The sequence below is a fragment of the Motacilla alba genome, chromosome 3, assembly GCF_015832195.1.
Source record: "Motacilla alba alba isolate MOTALB_02 chromosome 3, Motacilla_alba_V1.0_pri, whole genome shotgun sequence".
In the NCBI taxonomy this organism is placed as follows: domain Eukaryota; kingdom Metazoa; phylum Chordata; class Aves; order Passeriformes; family Motacillidae; genus Motacilla; species Motacilla alba.
In genome coordinates, this window is record NC_052018.1 from 45,509,974 (window position 1) to 45,527,112 (window position 17,139).

Here is a 17,139-nt window from a genome sequence, read left to right on the forward strand (position 1 = left end):
GCTGCTCCTGATGCAGGAAACTGAGAAATGCTCATTAGCACACTGCTGAAGACAAGACACAAAGCAAATCTGGGAAAATCAAGAAATGGGAGATGTCTTTACTTAATGCATAAATATACTTCTCTGGCTTTAAGTCAATGAAACTCAGGGGAAAAGTGGTGCAAAACTTCTAAGTCATGTTTATGCCGCTGAGCACAAGAAGAGCAGCTGTGATAGGAGATTTTTTCTCCTGCAGTGAGTTACTATTGTTAAAGATGATGCAGAGCTTGGATTTCTCTGTGCTCAACACAGGAGTGCCATCAAACTGTAGACACATAGCCTTAAATGCATCAAAACCCTGCAATCTATTGTAGCTACCTTTTTACCTGTGATATTTTATTCCTAGGTCTCATATTTAACTGATACTGTGAAGTTTTGATTTCTTTCCATTTCAAAAAGGTAGAAGGAAGTTTGCCCAGCTGTTGTCCCACAGTAAAAATATTATAAGAAGTAATTTTCCAGATAATAAGTCTGGCTATTGAATGGCTATTTTTTTTAAGCATTAACACCAGTACTTCTGATAAAGCTTGCATCATGTAAAGGTTTGTCTCTACTGTTAAATTGATTGCACTGTGCTACTGACCCAACTTCAGAGCTATAGCACTTGGCCAGATCTATCTATATAGTGGAAACTCTAACATGCAATAGCTGTGTTGTGACTGTAAAGGTAAAGGTGTTTTTGAAACAGATCATGTCAACTTCAGGAATTGCCCAGGTGGACTAAGACTTCAGCCAGTTTGTAAGAATAATCTACAGATTAGCAGTCTGAGCTGTGTCCTCTAGGTGTTTTCTCCAGTCCTTTTCCTTTCACTTTCACATCTTCCTCTTGTTGTCCTCTTGCTGCTCTTCTTCCTGGGTTCATGTGATGTTCGTGTAGGCAGCCCTCTCAAGCCCCTGCTTCAGAATGTGTGGACACCTGATGCATCTGGCCAGACTGGATCCTTGTGCACTCTGGCCAGCTGCTCTCCTGTTGCTTCAGCAGAAGGCCAGAGGCCCTTGGGCCTGCACCCTGAAATAATGCCAGAAACAGCTAACATCTTGGATCATATCTGAGAAGTGTCTCAATTAACACATTAAGGGCAGGATTGCAGGGTGAGGAGCAGTAAAATCACATCACATTGCACACAGATATTAATCAGGGCTAAATCACATCAAAGCTGACAGCAAGCAAAGCCTTTGAGTCAGTGGGGATTTTTCTTGGTAGCTGAAGGGTTGGTACTAAGGGGCTGCATCTCTGTTTTTCAGAAATTAAACTGAAGACTGGAATTCACTAGGGAATTTGGTGTCACTGGGAACAGATCTCCACCTTTTAAAAAGTCTCCACACTTTTTAATCTTGACTTTCAACAGGATCGGAAAAGACACAGTTGTGGGGAAAATAGTCTCATATAATAAAGTAGATTTGTGACAGCAGGAATCTTCTGCTCCACTGAGATGTCTCTTGCTGCAGCAATGAATGCTGATACATTCATTACTATGAATTGAAAGGGCATGTGGTGAGCTGTAAAAATTGCAGAAAATTTCAGGTTTTGTGAGTAGTTGCAACTATTTGCAAATTTTTTTTCTTACCTTCTGTCAAGATCATCCATGAATTGTTTTTTTGCAGACTAAGCAATATGTTATTCAAATACTCTATGCTGAATATTCACAGCTTGGGGTTTATTCTTTTTTTTTTTTTCCCCTCTACCCTAACACTTTTCTTAGAGGTCAGAAACAACAGCTTTTGCATTTACTTGAGCTCTACTTTAACTCTTAGTTAGTAACTCTTCAGGTTTTGCAGCTCAGGTACAAGCCGTCAGCATTATCAGCAATATCCTTTTAATTTTGACCCAAGAAGCAGCAATGACAAAAGAGGAAACACTCTAAGACCAAAGACAGCAAGTAATGATGGCATTGATAATCAGCTGATATGGTTGCAGAATGAGCAGATTTTTTTGCTAGTCTGCAAGCTGTGATTTGTGTACAGACCCAGGCAGGTTTAATGTGGACAGTAAGTCAAAGCCCTTTGAAGATTTATCTTCAAGAGCAGGGTGACAATATGCCTTGTTAGTAAAAGGGGAAAAGAAGTTCCAAAAACTGACTAAGGAAAGGGAGCAGGAAGGAGGTATTTAGTTAGCAATGGTCTAAGAGGTAATTCTTTTTGAGTACTGTATCCTGATTAATGACACTTTTTATATGTTACTAATGCTTCCAGGTACCTAGCAGATGGAAGGAGAGAACAGCACATAGGATATTACTACACCTAAATGAAAAGTCTCTTCCTACTGCCATCACGTAGCTACAGCAACAAAGGCCGGTCCAGAAGTAAACCTAAATGTATTTTATAATCATTCCAGGTCATTTTAGAAAATGCCACCGAACTGACAACATTGAAGAGAAGAAAAACTCACACATAAATCAAAGAGAGGCAGTAATAATCCAGTGCTGTGCACGCGTACTTCAATGCATTTGGATGCAGCATTCAATACCAGCTCCAGTCATTCAATCTGCAAATAATCCATTTTAGGTACTGGGTGATACAGAGCTCCCTCCTGAGTAGGGGCAGAACTTCATGTCCTCCCTTCACAGACAGTGCAGCACAGTACAGAAAGGCAAGGATATCAGTTAAAACGAAAAGGCTTCCTTTGATTATGGTTACCTTGGAACATGGTGGTGCAAAACACAGCTAGGTGCTTACAGAAAAACACTGATGTCTGGTGTTTCGGGTTTTTTTTTTTAAACTGCTATCCTATTGCAACCCTTGCCTACCACATCCTGCCCAATGCAGTGCTCTCACCCCCAGAGGCTGCTGCCTGCACACTAGACCTTCTGTGTCTGTTTAAAGATGAGTCATCAAAAGCGTTGTCTTGACCTGCCCCAGCACCTTCTCTGCCCTCCACCTAGAAAGAGGAAGAAGTGCAGCTCCTTCCACAATGCTACACTACCTAAAAAAAACAGAAAATGCTCAGAAGTATATCTGCATTTATCTTTCATTGAAAAAAGCTTGCTTTTATAGCCTAGCCAATTAAGGTCTCACTATCTTCCAGAGATGCATTAAATTGTATTGCAGCTTTTGATTAGTGACAATACTAATCTATGTGTCTTTTGGCATCATCCACATGCCTGGATGCTTGTGAATACAAACAATCAAACACTTAAGCACTATTTTTATAAGTAACTAAGGCCTAGAATTAAATTCAGGCAAAACTTAACAGCATTGCATCGGTTAAACACTGATTAAAAAGGCTCAAAGTTGCATTATAAATGCTGCAGTACGTAGAGATACAGGATTCCTAGAATAGGGCTGACATCCTTCACCATTACTGAAGGAAGTTTTAATTCATGCAGGCTTGCTGCTACATTGAAACAAGTAACTTTATTCCCAGAATGCTGTGGAATCAGCTATCAAATAACATCAGTTCTTTTTAAGGTATGCAGTAAATGAAGGACAAGGTGAGTGATAACTATCCAAGGTCAGCTGTCACTAGAGAAGCCATCAAATGTGATTTTAGCACACTCCAGAAACCAAATGCCAATTTGGAAGTAGAGCAATAGCTTCAGTATGGAGCACTTATGTGCCACTGCAGTAGCAAAAAGGGAAGGGCTGTCTCTTGTAATCACAGCTTCTTGTTAAAACACCTGAAGTATTACCCAATATAGCAAAATTCAAAGACTATTTTAGAAAAAATATTATACCTACAGGAGATAGTCTTCAAAGAGCAGCAGTAACACAGACTCATACTATAGGGATAAAACACTGTACAGACTTTCAGTGGTGCATTGTAACAAAACCTGAATTCAGTCCTTAACTGCGTGCAGCAGGTGGATGATTTTCTGGAAGGCACAGAATTTGTAATAACATCAGGAAGCTCTAGGTTTCCTTCATTCCCATACAGCCTTTCCAGAACTACAGCTATATTTTTTGCAATTTCTCATCATATAAAACTGGGTCATGTCAATACACATTCATACTTGATACACTACCCACATAAGCATCAAGGTCATGATGTGAAACTGAGGTTTCTTCCCCTAGAGCTGGTTATCATTTCAGTCAGTCAGCAACCTCAGAACTGCACGCCCTCTGTTCTCTTGCTCAAGCATACTGATAAATTCCCTGGCATGTGGGGACTGAGGGAACTGGCATACGAAGCTGCTGTCCATCATATTTGAGAAGTCATGGTAGTCAGGTTTAGGTCCCACTGACTGGAAAGGGGAAATCTAACCCCATTTTTAAAAACAAAAAGAAAAAATGAAGGCCCAAGGAACTACAGGCTGGTCAGCGTCACCTTGGTGCCTGGCAAGAAGATGGAGCAAATCCTCCTGGAATCTGTGCTAAGGCACATGGAAAATAAAGAGGCAATCGGTGACAGCCAACACAGCCTCATTAAGGGCAAATCATGCCAGACCAATCCGGTGGCTTTCCACAATGGGGTTTACAGCATTGGTGGGTGAAGGAAGACTGACAGACATCACTTACCTTGACCTGTGCAAAGTATTTGACATTGTCCTGCATGACATCCTTGTCTCTAAACTGGAGAGACATGGATTTGACAGACGGACCACTGGGTGGATAAGGAACTGGCTGGATGGCCACACTCAGAGTTGCAGCCGGTGGCTCCATGTCCAAGGGGAGAGCAGTGACAAGTGGTGTCCTCAGGGCTCAGTACCGGGACCAGCCCTTTGTTTAACATCCTTGTCAGTGACACCGGCATTGGGATCAAGGGCACCCTCAGCAAGTTTGCCAATGACACCAGGCTGTGTGGTGCAGTGGACACACTGCAGGGAAGGGATGTCATCCAGAGGGACCTTGGCAGGCTTGAGAGGTAGGACTGTCCAAACCTTGTCATGTTCAACAAGGCCAAGTGCAAGGTCCTGCATCTGGGTCAGTAAAATCACAAAAATACAGGCTGGGCAGTGAATGGACTGAGAGCAGCCCTGAGCAGAAGGACTTGGATGTTTTGGTCAACGAGAAGCCCAACATCAGCTGGCAATGTGCACTCACATCCCTGAACAACAACTGTGTCCTGGGGTGCATCAAGGGAAGTGTGATCAGCAGGTCATGGAAGGTGATTCTTGCTCTCCACCCTGCTCCTGTGAGAACCCACCTCGAGTACTGCATCCATCAGACCTGCAGGAGTGAGTCTAGAGGCTGCCCAGAGCAGCTCATCCCCGGACACCCCATCCCCGGATATGTTAAAGCTTCATCCAACCTGGCCTTGGAGCAACCTTGTCTAGTGGAAGGTGCTTCTGCCCAGGGCAGGGGAGTTGAAACTAGATGATTCCCAAAGTCCCTGCCAATAGCAACCACTCCATGGTTCTATGCAATCAGAAAAGAAATAAGGCTCAGAGCAGTACCTTTTTCATGAAAGTTTTAAGAGCCTCTGTGCAAACACAGACTGCAGCCCCTCTTCCACCTGACATCCAGTACTACAAACTCTGCTTAGAAAGAGGAGTATTAAGCCTCACAGGTTGGTACAAGTGTAACACTTAATGCATACATTGCTGCTCTTTGGCTTCAAGCAGAAAACAAGAATTAAGCTAACATGGAAAAACATGACCTGAAAGAACCCGTGGGTTTCAGGCTGTAAGTGCATCACAACAATGACCTGAATGAAAATTCTTTTTGAGATAACTCTAAATCTGAATCAGTACTGTTAAATACAAAGTTAATACTGTTTTTAGGCGAACTAACTCTTCAAACTTTGCATTCTTCCTCTTTCCCTTAGTATTTCTCAATTCCCATGAGAAACAGCTCACCTCCGAGTCACCAAGCAGACATTCCTCTTGGGGATAGCTCACATTAAAGAAAGTTCACAGGTAAAATTCCATTCAACAGATTTTATTTATCAATTTGGTTTTGCGATTACAACTGCTTCAGTTTTCTTCCACTGAAGACAAGATACAAACTTTTACAGCAACACTTGCAGAGAACATTCTTAAGGTAACAGCTTGATATTTGCACAAGCTGGCTTCAAGAAAAAGCCAGATAACTTGAAGAGTCACTACGATTCAGTGCCTAAAATCTGATTTAGGGGCAAGTACAACTACAGATCTATGAGCTACCTTCCACTTCAAAACACAAGGCCAAGAAAAACTGCAAGTTGTTACTTCAGGTTTTTTGCTAGTACACAGCACACATCAGCTGATACTGCATTTCACAAAGGAGTAATTACTTTCAACAGTGAGGCAGCCAAGCACATGGTGAAGATGTATAACCCAGCCTCCCCTCCCCCCAGACAACTAAAAGGGAAACAATTCAAGCCACAACTCTGAACTGTGGAATTACACCTTGCAGACAAGGCTGATGAGCAAGAGGTGTGTAGTGCAGGCCTTCCAGAACGTGACTAAATTGATACAGCACAAACTTGAGTTTTTCAGAGAGGCATTTGTACATGCCAGAGATCCTGTGTTTCCTAAAGTCTTGGAAAATAGCAATTGCTGGCACCACAACAAATTTAGTAACTAAGGCAAGATATCCCTTCTACCCTTTAAAACAAAATTTGAGGCAAAAACTAAGCATTTTTAAGGCACTTTAAACATTATTTTTAGTTTGCTTTACCAGCATACTTTATCAGCAACCTAAATCAGGATTAGCAAAGCTCATGAATAAGCATTTCAGCAACATTTTACAGAGCAACTTCTTTGTGGCAATGTTTTCCATGCTACGAAGTGTTCTGTAGGACTTTTCTGCAAGTTTCCCAAAAGAGCCCTTTGAGGCCAAAAGTTGTATACTAGGTATAGTTTGCTTTGCTGAGCTGAAGGCAAACTGTCATATTTCAAAAGAGCATTTTGTCCACTTCAAAGCAAAGAATACAAGTTCATGGATTTTTTTTTTTAACAAATAAATGTAGTAAAATAGTTCTTAGATAGGGAAAGCACAGATTTAAGTGATGTCACAGTAAGGCCAAGGATATACCATCTAGCTCACACACATACTGTTGCTGAAAACTGGCTGCTCACTGCTGTTTTCATAAACCTGAGCTGATTGTCTTATTTTTGTTTAGAAAACCAAAAGCTAATGAACTCAAAGATACAGTACTGGTGAGTAACCTCTGCACTTTCTAGCAATTTGAGTTTTCTATGCAGCACAATAGAAACAATGCCATTCAAACTAGAAGAACACAAGAAAGCAACACTGTAAACCTTAAGTTTCCAACTGAAATGCACTTAATTTGCTTCATAATTCAAGCCCCACTGCCATGACTATTATCTGCTATCAATGCTGTTTTTGTATTGGGTGCCAAATTCCAGTCAAGTCAGAGCTAGTGAGACAGTACTACAGATTATCCCAAAACTGATGATCAGGGGATATCATCAGAAGCTATGCATTATGTGCTACCTCCACTACTTGATTTAATCTCTACTTCCATTTTTCCTGTGGGTTTATTTTCACAGGTGCTCAAGTCAGTCTGCTGGAGATGACGTACCTTTGATACTCAGATCACATGGCTGACCCAGCCAAGAGAAAAAAAAAAAAAAAAAAAAAAAAACCCACCAAAAACCTGAACTATTTGGCTGAATGCATTTCCTTAACCAGTTCACTGCAAGGTGACACGAACCTGAAGCCAGGAAGGGGAGAAGGGACAGAAAAAAGGTGTAGCCTGCAGTCCCAGGATTACAGCAATCCTGGCTAGGATCAAATCAGCAGATCCTCTGAAAGACCCTTAACTGCTCCCTCAGCAAGCAGACATACAGGAGGGTAATAAAGAAAATAAAACAACAACCCTAGCTCCTGAAATTAATTGCAACGAGTTTTAAGAACCGTTTGAATAACAAACACATCAGGATTTCCCAAACATTAGTATTTCAAGTATAAATATGAGCTGTTGCCTTTTTATACAGGGAGTGAACTGAATTGTATCACTAGTTTTATGGTTGGTCTTTGCAGGCCAGAACAAAAGGTAAACAAGCCAAAGCTTCGGTTTGTGGCTGAACATCGCTGTACCGTACTCCCCACTCTGAAACAAAATCACTAAGGGACAGTTATTCTAGGGAAATTTTTCTTTAAACTGGAATGCTCAAGTCACATGTATTCTATATTCCTATGTAAAGTAAATACTTCAAAGTTTTATTTATCTTTGATATAGCTGGGACATGCTTACAGCCTATGAAATGTAGTCTTTTAAGGCACTAATATTTATTTCCCCATTAGAAGGATTATTCCTACATCCAACCTCAACAAAAATTGGAAACGGCATAGGATTTCTGTTTGGAATGAAGTATTTTATGAGGCTAATTTTATTCTTGTGTAAAAAAAAAATAAAAAAAAAAAGGTTATGCTATTCTGTTAAGACATTATCTAATTCTACATTTATGTCCATCTTTCTAGCAACACACTGTAAGAGCCATAAGCTACTACAAATGGTATTTCACTCCCTGAAATCAGTCACCAATAATTCACATCTTGATAAAACTGAAGGGATACTGTACCAGATGTTGTTTATATTAACCTTCAGAATAAGTAATTTTAAGATTGTCTACTGGACAGTGTTGCCACTGAATGAGGATCTCTGAACATTCTACATTTGGCATATCAAGAAAAGTCCCACATCAGCAGCCACTAAAGGAAAATAAAACAGCCATTAGAACCCATGCAGCATATTGCAAGTAATCCTGTTGAAGAGATTCATATCACTTCTTGCCAAGTATAATGTTGCAAAAATATTCATTTGAAGTCTTCTTTTAGAGATTTAGAGGATATTATGAACTGCTGTCTTCCACGAGCAACAGAAAATATTTTGGTTCAGTGAACTACAGGTGTTGGGCTACTAGTCCATTACCAAGGGACAGGTCCTAAAGCGTGTGGTAATTTCGGTCCTTAGATCTGCAGAATTTATACAGAAAGAAAATAACAGCCTGCAGACCCAGAACAAGGACAATTCCACCTATGAAACTCGCAGCATCAAACGTAGATTTGCGTGCAGGTACGGGAGCCACAGTAGTACTTGGACCTGTTAAACACCAAATTAGAAACTGTAAGTACACAATGCTCACAACAGTTTTAGATTTTAGTGCTGGATTCCTTGCATTAGGATTACTCAAAAAATCAAAACACCAATAAGGAAACAAAAAATAATCAAAAGTGAAGCCACACCAGCATCTAAATTTAGATTACTGGTACTGAAATTCTGATTAAATGCTGTTTGTACAAGGCTAGAGCTAGTTATAGACAAACTGCTCTGGACCTCAAAACTGAGCAATACCCAGCTGGACTTTCTTTGTAATTCAAAAAGCCAAAGCCTTCCTCCTCCTATATATATAGAATATATTATTGATATGCCCACATTCAAGACATATTTTCCAGTCACTGCTCCTTGCTCCATTTTTTTTTTGCTTATATTTAACATAAATTATTATCTTCCATCTACTGTACTTTACCCCGAGAGTTAGGCTTAAAAAAAACAGCTGAAGTCACAAATACAAAGTTGGAAATAACAGCCATCTGCTGATGGGTAGTTTTAAAAAACTTTGCTTTGTGAGACCTTTTCATGAAATGGCATACTTAGGACTGACTTGGAAATAAAATACTTCAGCTTATTCCCATCACTGCAGCACAATTTAATTTAACAAAAACAAAAAAAACCCCATCCCATTATTATGCTGCAAAAACAAAATACCACCTCCCAAAGACAGGGGAGTTAACGAGGAACTTTCAACCACACTATTAAAATCATCCAGATGATCTCATTTGACCAACATGTTTCTGACTTTCCATATCTCACCAGTTAGCTCAATTTCTCAGGCTATATAACCTTGCTACTTGCACACATCCCCTTAACAAAATTCGACTTGCCATAAAGTTAGAAGTGACAACACCAGATACACCAGTACTACTTTAACCGTGTCACTTGGTGAGTCTTTCAAGGTAACACTTTGAAAGCGACACTGATTTCTAAGTAATTAATGCTTTAATTATGGCAGTTGTAGAGTTACCTGCAGCAGTGGCTGTCGTGGTGGCTGAAGTCACGGTGGTTTTAGGCAGAGGAGCATGAGTAGTTGCATTGGTGACGTTGGCTGTTTGAGAGAAGACAGTACGTACGCACCATGAACTCCAAAGCAAAGTTTGCAAGCGCTGACGTTCCTATACAAATGATTTTTCCTGTTTTGCTTTAACAAGGATAACCTTTGCCCTCAGTGTGTATCCCACACAATTTAGGTGGTGAACTGCATGGCATTAAGCCAAGGTTCTCTAACAAGGATTATTTTCAAATTTGCATACTACTGTTACCCAAATACTTCAAGGTTCTCCACAGATCAGTGATTCTTTGTTCAGAAAAAACGACTTTTTTTTCCAAGCACTCATATAAATGCTGGTATTTCAACAAGAATCAAGAGATCTGCTTCAAGACAACTGAGAATCTGCATCAAGGCAAAGGACTTTCATTAAACATTCATTAGAATCAGTTAGTATTCATTGTACTAAAAAAGTACCTAGTCTAATACCTCTAGACAGGAGACACACACTCTTTCTTCTCCTGTCCTCAAAGCACTAAGTGTGAATGCCATCACTGGAACACAACCACTCACCTAAAACGAAACTGTCTCCTAAAAACTTTCATAATCAAGCCACGTAAGCTGAGTCTCTGACCTCTCCCCCTCCCCTAAAGATTAGTATTACCAAAAATTAATCAGTATTCCACTGGGTGCCTGGGACAAGTGTCAACATCTGTGGGTTTACTCAAAGCTAATCACCCTACTATACATTAGGCTGTTCTGAGCCTAATCAAGTACCAACCTGTTACCTCCCAGCTCCCTTGATCAGCAAGTTTTTAAAGACTAGGTGACTTTTTAAAAAAGAATTCACTGTAGAGATGGCAGAGAAATTTTTAAAACAAAAAAAACCAAAAAAAACCAAAAAAAACCCAAACTCCTAAGAATTCATGATTAGTGGCAATTACTAATTCAACTGCCACTGAGCCAATTTTTACCACAGAAAATGCTTCCTGCCAACATAACTAAGAGTTTTCTAAAATCCACTTCTTCCAAACCTTGTAACCTTTTATGCATTCCGCACATCAGATTTTCAGTAGCCAAGCTACTACAGTGAACTTCGAAAGGAGCCCATCTTTTGTGTTATTCACCAGTCCCTAGTTTCCTGCCATTCTGAGTTCAGCGCTTCTGTATTACCTATAGGAGTATGAGGTGTGGTGGCAGGACTGGCCGTGGTAGTATTGGAAGATGCCGTGGTTGCATTGGAAGATGCTGTGGTCGCATTGGAAGAGGCCGTGGTGGCATTGGAAGAGGCCGTGGTGGCATTGGTGGGTGTTACAGTGACATTGGGCCCAGCAACACTGGTAGTAGGAGAAACTGTGGAAGCTATGAAAAAATAAAGTTACATTAGAGACGGTATTGAACTAAAAAACAACCCAACAAAACGACATCGGCCGGCAGAGCTTTAGGAATTCCATACAGCACTGAGTTCTACTGTAGTTTGAGTTTGAAATTACAAAGCTTTTGAATCCACCATACTAATATCAGAAGTAGCATGAGTGGGTACGTGAAAAATCTTGTCACAGGCAGCCCAATCAAGCCTGCATTCAACTGACAACTCAAGATTCCTCAAAGCAAACCAGAGTGAGAAGAACCCTACTGTCCAAGCGGAAACTGCGCATGCTTTCCACAGGAGAGCACTAGGTATAGAGCACTCCCTCCCAACCCCACTGTGACTGAGACTGAACCTGAGCTTTAGGTAAAGCAGCCAGCTATAAACTCAGTAGAAACCAATCAAAGTATGGGAAACAAAGACAAGAACCTGGAGAAACGTATGTACACATGCATAAAAAGGAGAGCAGAAAAAAGTCAATCTATTTGTATTTTGATCACAGCAGAAGCCAGCAATCTAGTTAGCAATCTAACCAGTCCAGCTGCTTTTTTACGTCAATCTCAGGTCAAACATTGTTACCTTAAAAACACAACAACACATCCACTAACTGGATCAAGTAAGATCTCCTCATAATCTACAGTTTTACCACATTAGTTTTAATTGAGACTTACTCATACAGCCATCATACTCAGCAAACCCACATACAACCCACAACTCCTTCTGTTGCATGCTCTCCAGCACATTCCACATCATATCCACCCACTCCAGGCACCTAGGGGTGACCTTTCACTTTTCTCCATGAAAGGAATGCTGCTATCCACAGATCTTTGGCAGGCAGCACGCTCATTTACCTCTCAAATAACATCTATAAGCACATCAACTAATTTCAGTATTCCGACAATTTGAAGTAAGCCTGAATCCACACGGCCTTTCTCTTGGTTATGGCTCTACTACCAGGTCAGAAAGGCTGGCACATTTCCTTTCACATAAGAAGATATGAAAAGACCTTTGTGGGTTTGCATCAGTGAGGCGTGCAAGAGCTGCCCTATTCCCTTCAGGAAGAGCAGCACTCAAAGCACTTCAAGAGCTTTATGACTGTTTCTCGATAACAGATTTTGGGGGGAAAAAAATCAGTCAATTATGATGGATGTACATCTGAGGAATGATCACAGAACACACAACAGCCTCTGACAAGTGAATAACCTTCACTTTTGTAGATTCCTCACTGGTATATGGAAAATCTAGCACAGCACATTTGTTAAGGCAGGAAGACAGCTGGTAGAGCCAACTTATACCAGGTACACTAGGACTTCTAATTTAGTTTCAAGAACAGCCTTCCCAGGCTAACATGGAGAAGGATCAGATTTGCAAGAGTAAAGGATGATGAGATGTTTTTATCAATGAGCTGTTAACTTCAGAATCTGTGGCAGGGTCTCAGACGTTGTCCCAATGACACCTCCGGCTGTGAAAGGCTCTGTGGGATGTTTTACATGGGATAACAGTAAGTTCCCCAACTCTCCCCATCAGCAGACGCCAGCTCTTCACTGAAGGAAAAAAAAAAAAAAGACTCTAATACCACGAACTCAGCTTTTCAGCCTAGCCGAGATGACGTTTGCTCCCGAGATAAACCCGCTGTACTGGCTCTCGCACAGGGTAAATCCGGATACTCCCCTCACACGGGAGGACGAAACCAGGAACCACTGGAGGGGTCTGGCCTGCCGGCCCAGCAGCGCCCTCTCCCGTGGCAGCGGAGCGGCGTGCGAAGCCCGGCCGAGCAGTTCCGGAGCAGCCCGGGCCGCCGCTCCCGCACGGTGTCCCGCATCCCGCCGGCGGGCAGGGCTGCACGAGATCCCTACGGGCTGGAGCGGCGGTGACCGGGCAGCGTCACCCTGGGCTGCAGCCAGCGCCACTACGGAAGGCGGCCAGGGAACACCGAAGCGCCCCCAGACAACTTTCTGTTTTGTCTTTTTTGTTGCTGTCTCCGCGTTTCGGGGCTCGCGTCACGTTTCGCGGCTCTCGGCCCCGCAATCCCTTTGGCCAACAGCCCACAGGGCCCGAGCTGTGGGCAACGGGGGGCAAACCCACGGGACGAGTAACGGGGCTCCCACCGGGATAAGGAACACGCGGCAGCACGGCCAGGACGACAACGCTGCACCAAGGCACCCTCGCTCCCACACCCGTTCCAAAGGTGCAGGAAGCAGCCGCGCACCGTTCCCTGGCACCGGCCCGCTCCTCCAAGGGGGGATAACACAGGATAACGGGTCCCAGAGCGGCTGCGGCCGCGGCGCCCAGGAAGCGGCGGCGGCCGAGCGAGCGCCGGGGGAGCGCGGGGCGGGTCCCGGCGGGTCCCGGGGCTCCGCGGCGCTCCCGCCTTGGGAGGCTCCGGCAGCGGGCGCGCACAGACGGACAGCCCCGCGGGGCTCGGGGCGCGCAGCCCGTCTCGCTCCTCACAGTGCCGGGCACGGGGCGGGGCTGCCCCGTCAGCAGCTCCCGGAGGGAAGGGGGGGGGGGAGGGCGCGGATCACTCACCGTCGATCGCCGTTGCGATCGCGGCCAGCCCGCAGAGGAAGCACGCCACGGAAAGGACGGCGAGCGGGAACGTAAATGTCGTAAGAGTCCGGCCCATGGTGGCGATGCGGTGAAACGAGGGGGCTGCGGCTGCGGCTGTGGCTCCGGCTCCTGCTCGGCACTTCTCTTCCCTTCCCTTCCCTTCCCGGCCCCGCTCCGCTCCCGCTGCCGCCGCGCGCCGCCGCCCCGCGCCGCGTCACGTCACGGGAGCGCCCGAGCTGGCCCCGCCCCCCGCCCGCGGCGCCGCTGTGGTTCCGCCCGGCTTCCTCCTGCCCCCCTCCACCCGGCGGGGAATGGAACGGTCCGCGGCGCGGCAGCGCGGCGCTGCGCCCCCACGTGACCCCGCCGCGCCCCCGGGAGGGAGCTTTTCCCGCCCCTCACGTGCCGTTGCATCACCACTGAGGCCCCGCCCCCTCCCCGCCGCTGGGTCCGCTCATTGGCTCGAGGCGGGGCGGGGGGCGGGGCAGGGGCGCGCGGGCTGGCGTTTCCCGCGCGCGGGGGCGGGCCCGTGCTGGTGCCGCGGAGCCGCGCCGGGCCCGCCGTGTCGCTTGCGGGGGTCGCGCTTGGCGGTGGGGACAGAGATGCTCCCGCCGGCCCACACCAGCTGCCCGTGGCCACGGGCCACAGCTGTTGCCCCTTCCCCACGCCGCTCCCCCATTTCTACCGTGAGAAAACAACGAACTCTACTTAAATTGTACTTAAATGGTAGTAAAAATGAATCGCACGTGAACCGTAGCAGTCTGCGTGCAGCACTTGCAAAGTGTTGCCCATCTGTGCTCCCAGCAGCCCTGGTGCCATCACAGGCAGAAGCTGCACACTGGGAGTTTGTGTAGGTCCAGGATGAAATGGTTGCAACAGTAGAAGGGAAGCGTGGCACAAATTGTAACCCGTATCTTCACAGCTGCGCTGCAGAGCACCTGGAGAAGGCTCCTTGGTCATCCCACCACTTATTTTCGTGGACTTGTCAGTGTCAGGTTTGCAGTTGGACTTGAAGGACGTATCCAACCGAAGTGATTCTAGGAATCGGTGATTCCCCCCAGACCACGGGGTAGAGATCCCCCTATGCCTGTCACATTTTCTCTGCCCTTCGTGTCTCCCTAAGGCAGCTTGGGTCTATATATATTATCATCAGCGGACTCTCTGCAAATAAAAGTTCATTTGTGTAAATCTGCCTCAGCATTTTGTGCAGTGCCAACACAGGTGAATGTTGGGAAACCAAGGCAAACATTCACTTGTGCTTGTATTCAAGGAGAGCTAAGCTAGAGCTATAAAGCAAATTTCATTATGGTCTAGGTCAAAGGACAAACAGAAGAAAAGGGTTATAATCAGGACAATTCCCCCTTCGTTCTCCTCAGTGTGAGCTGGACTTTGGCAGTAAAGAGGAAACTGCCAAATAAATCCCTAGCTTAATCTTCCCATTTTTACTTTCTTGAAGGTGTTACATTGCCCAGACACCAGTACAAATGCAGAAGTTTTAAGACAAGCTACCTGTCCTGGTTACTGTGTTAGCTATGGAGGGGCCTGTCGGGCTGCTGGTAATACATAATTTGGATACAAAGCATTCTGACAAGGTTCTGTGCTGTCATATATTGTAATGCTTTGCCTTCCTGCAAAGAAGCCTCAGGGAGAAAACATAAAAAAGAAGAGTCTGCAAAGAAATAAAAGAGAATCAATTTTGTGATACAAACTGGAACCTTGTAACAGCTGCATTAAAATGACCAAACATGTTCTGTTGTATGTAAATGCTGGTAACAGCAGAATTTAGTTGTGAAAAGTGATAAGGAAATGGAAGTCGCGCGCTGACTTTAGTTATCTCCTATTCTCCATTTTTATTGGAGTGGTAGTGTACAATAATTTAGTTATTTCTACAGTATGACAAAACTTTCTGGCCTTTTAATAAGAAATACTTTTCACGTGGATTGTTAAAATACGATATTTCTGTTCTACTTTGAATAAACAGCATAAGTTGAGGAGCAGCATAAGTAAAAATTGCAATGTAAACGAAATTGCAGGGAGTATGGAATAAGGGAGTTTTCTATGGATTCCACCCATCCCTCCTGGCCATACCTGCAGAGATTTTCATTTCCTTCTGGGACAAGAGTCTTCTGCTTGGATCTGGGCTTGATTCAGAGAGTCTATTGAGATTTCACTAGACACATGGTGTTATTTGAACTCAGGTTTTTTGTTGGTTGGGGTTTTTTTTGCAGGTCTTGTGGGTTATAACGTTAACTATATCTTCAGCAGTTATCAGTGTTTTATGAGGAATTGCAGGGGCAGTTCTGTTGATGTGCTGGACACACGAAGTGTAATGGTTGCTGCAATCTGCATTTCATCAGGAGCGCATACTAAAAATCTCTTCTTTTGAGAAACTAATAGGACAGTTAAGTTAAATAAGATAAAAGACAACACTCTAATCTGTGTTTATGTGTATGGAAAAAGTGGGAGAAAATGAAGTACATGAAATAATATAATTAAGACTACCAGCAAGGGCAATAAACATCTCCACAAGTGAGTGAAAACATGTTTATCATTCTGGGGGCTGGTGGGAATCCAGGGAAAAGACAAATGTGGTTTGTCTGTTTTTTCTTATAGTCAGCGTCTTGGGACTTTGTTGCAGCATACAGTCAGCAGGATCATGGCAGTCTGGGTTGTTGTTGTTGGATTTGAAACACCACATTCATCACTGGATTCAGTTCTCATTGCACTGTTATATACTTAGTGGTCAGTAAGGCATTTACCTCTGTTTTGAATCTATAAGGAATTCCAAGCACTGCATTACTGGAAAATTATTTAAAATCCTTGACAAAATGGGCAAAACCTAAGAGTCTGCAGATGCCCATTTTAGGGAAGCACATTTGAAACATAGCAAATGCCCAGGATTTGGAGCAGATTGTGTTGTATCAATTGGTGCTTGGCACGATGTGATAATGGATTGAAGAGATTCCACAGGACTGTATAGCAGTTTGGGATGACAGCAGTGAACAAAAAACAAAATTTAGTAGATTAACTGAAGGGAATATATATTTCCTTCATTTTGTAAACATTAGTTCTCGTTTCCATATTGTCATTTCAAGTGCACGGAAAGAGAAGTGCATGTGGAATGTAAATACGTGGTGGGTGTTTTAGCAGGGGAAACACAGCATCTGAGGAGGTTTTGAGGTCTTTGTTACCATCACATAACGATGCATTATTGAATCCTGGTGCCGTTCACCAGAATGTTGAATTGTTCAG

General features: G+C 43.9%; 1 protein-coding gene across 1 annotated transcript; it reads right to left on the reverse strand.

Annotated features, from left to right (window-relative positions):
• Nucleotides 1-5,840: 5,840 nt before the first annotated feature.
• On the reverse strand, nt 5,841-14,115 carry CD164 (CD164 molecule). Its single transcript, XM_038133257.1, has 4 exons — nt 13,870-14,115; nt 11,145-11,333; nt 9,951-10,031; nt 5,841-8,968 (listed from the first exon to the last, which is right to left on the reverse strand). Exons 1-4 carry the CDS (start codon nt 13,964-13,966, stop codon nt 8,811-8,813), a joined length of 525 nt encoding a protein of 174 aa, XP_037989185.1. The 5' UTR covers nt 13,967-14,115; the 3' UTR covers nt 5,841-8,810.
• Between the last annotated feature and the right edge of the window lie 3,024 nt (nt 14,116-17,139).

Bases quoted from the DNA above. Each gene is read 5' to 3' on its own strand.
- CD164 (XM_038133257.1), bottom strand. From the start codon at position 13,966: ATGGGCCGGACTCTTACGACATTTACGTTCCCGCTCGCCGTCCTTTCC. The intron at 11,334-13,869 runs GTGAGTGATCCG...ATTTTTTCATAG, and splicing joins GATCGCAACGGCGATCGACG to CTTCCACAGTTTCTCCTACT. The intron at 8,969-9,950 runs GTAACTCTACAA...GGTGTTTAACAG, and splicing joins CACGACAGCCACTGCTGCAG to GTCCAAGTACTACTGTGGCT.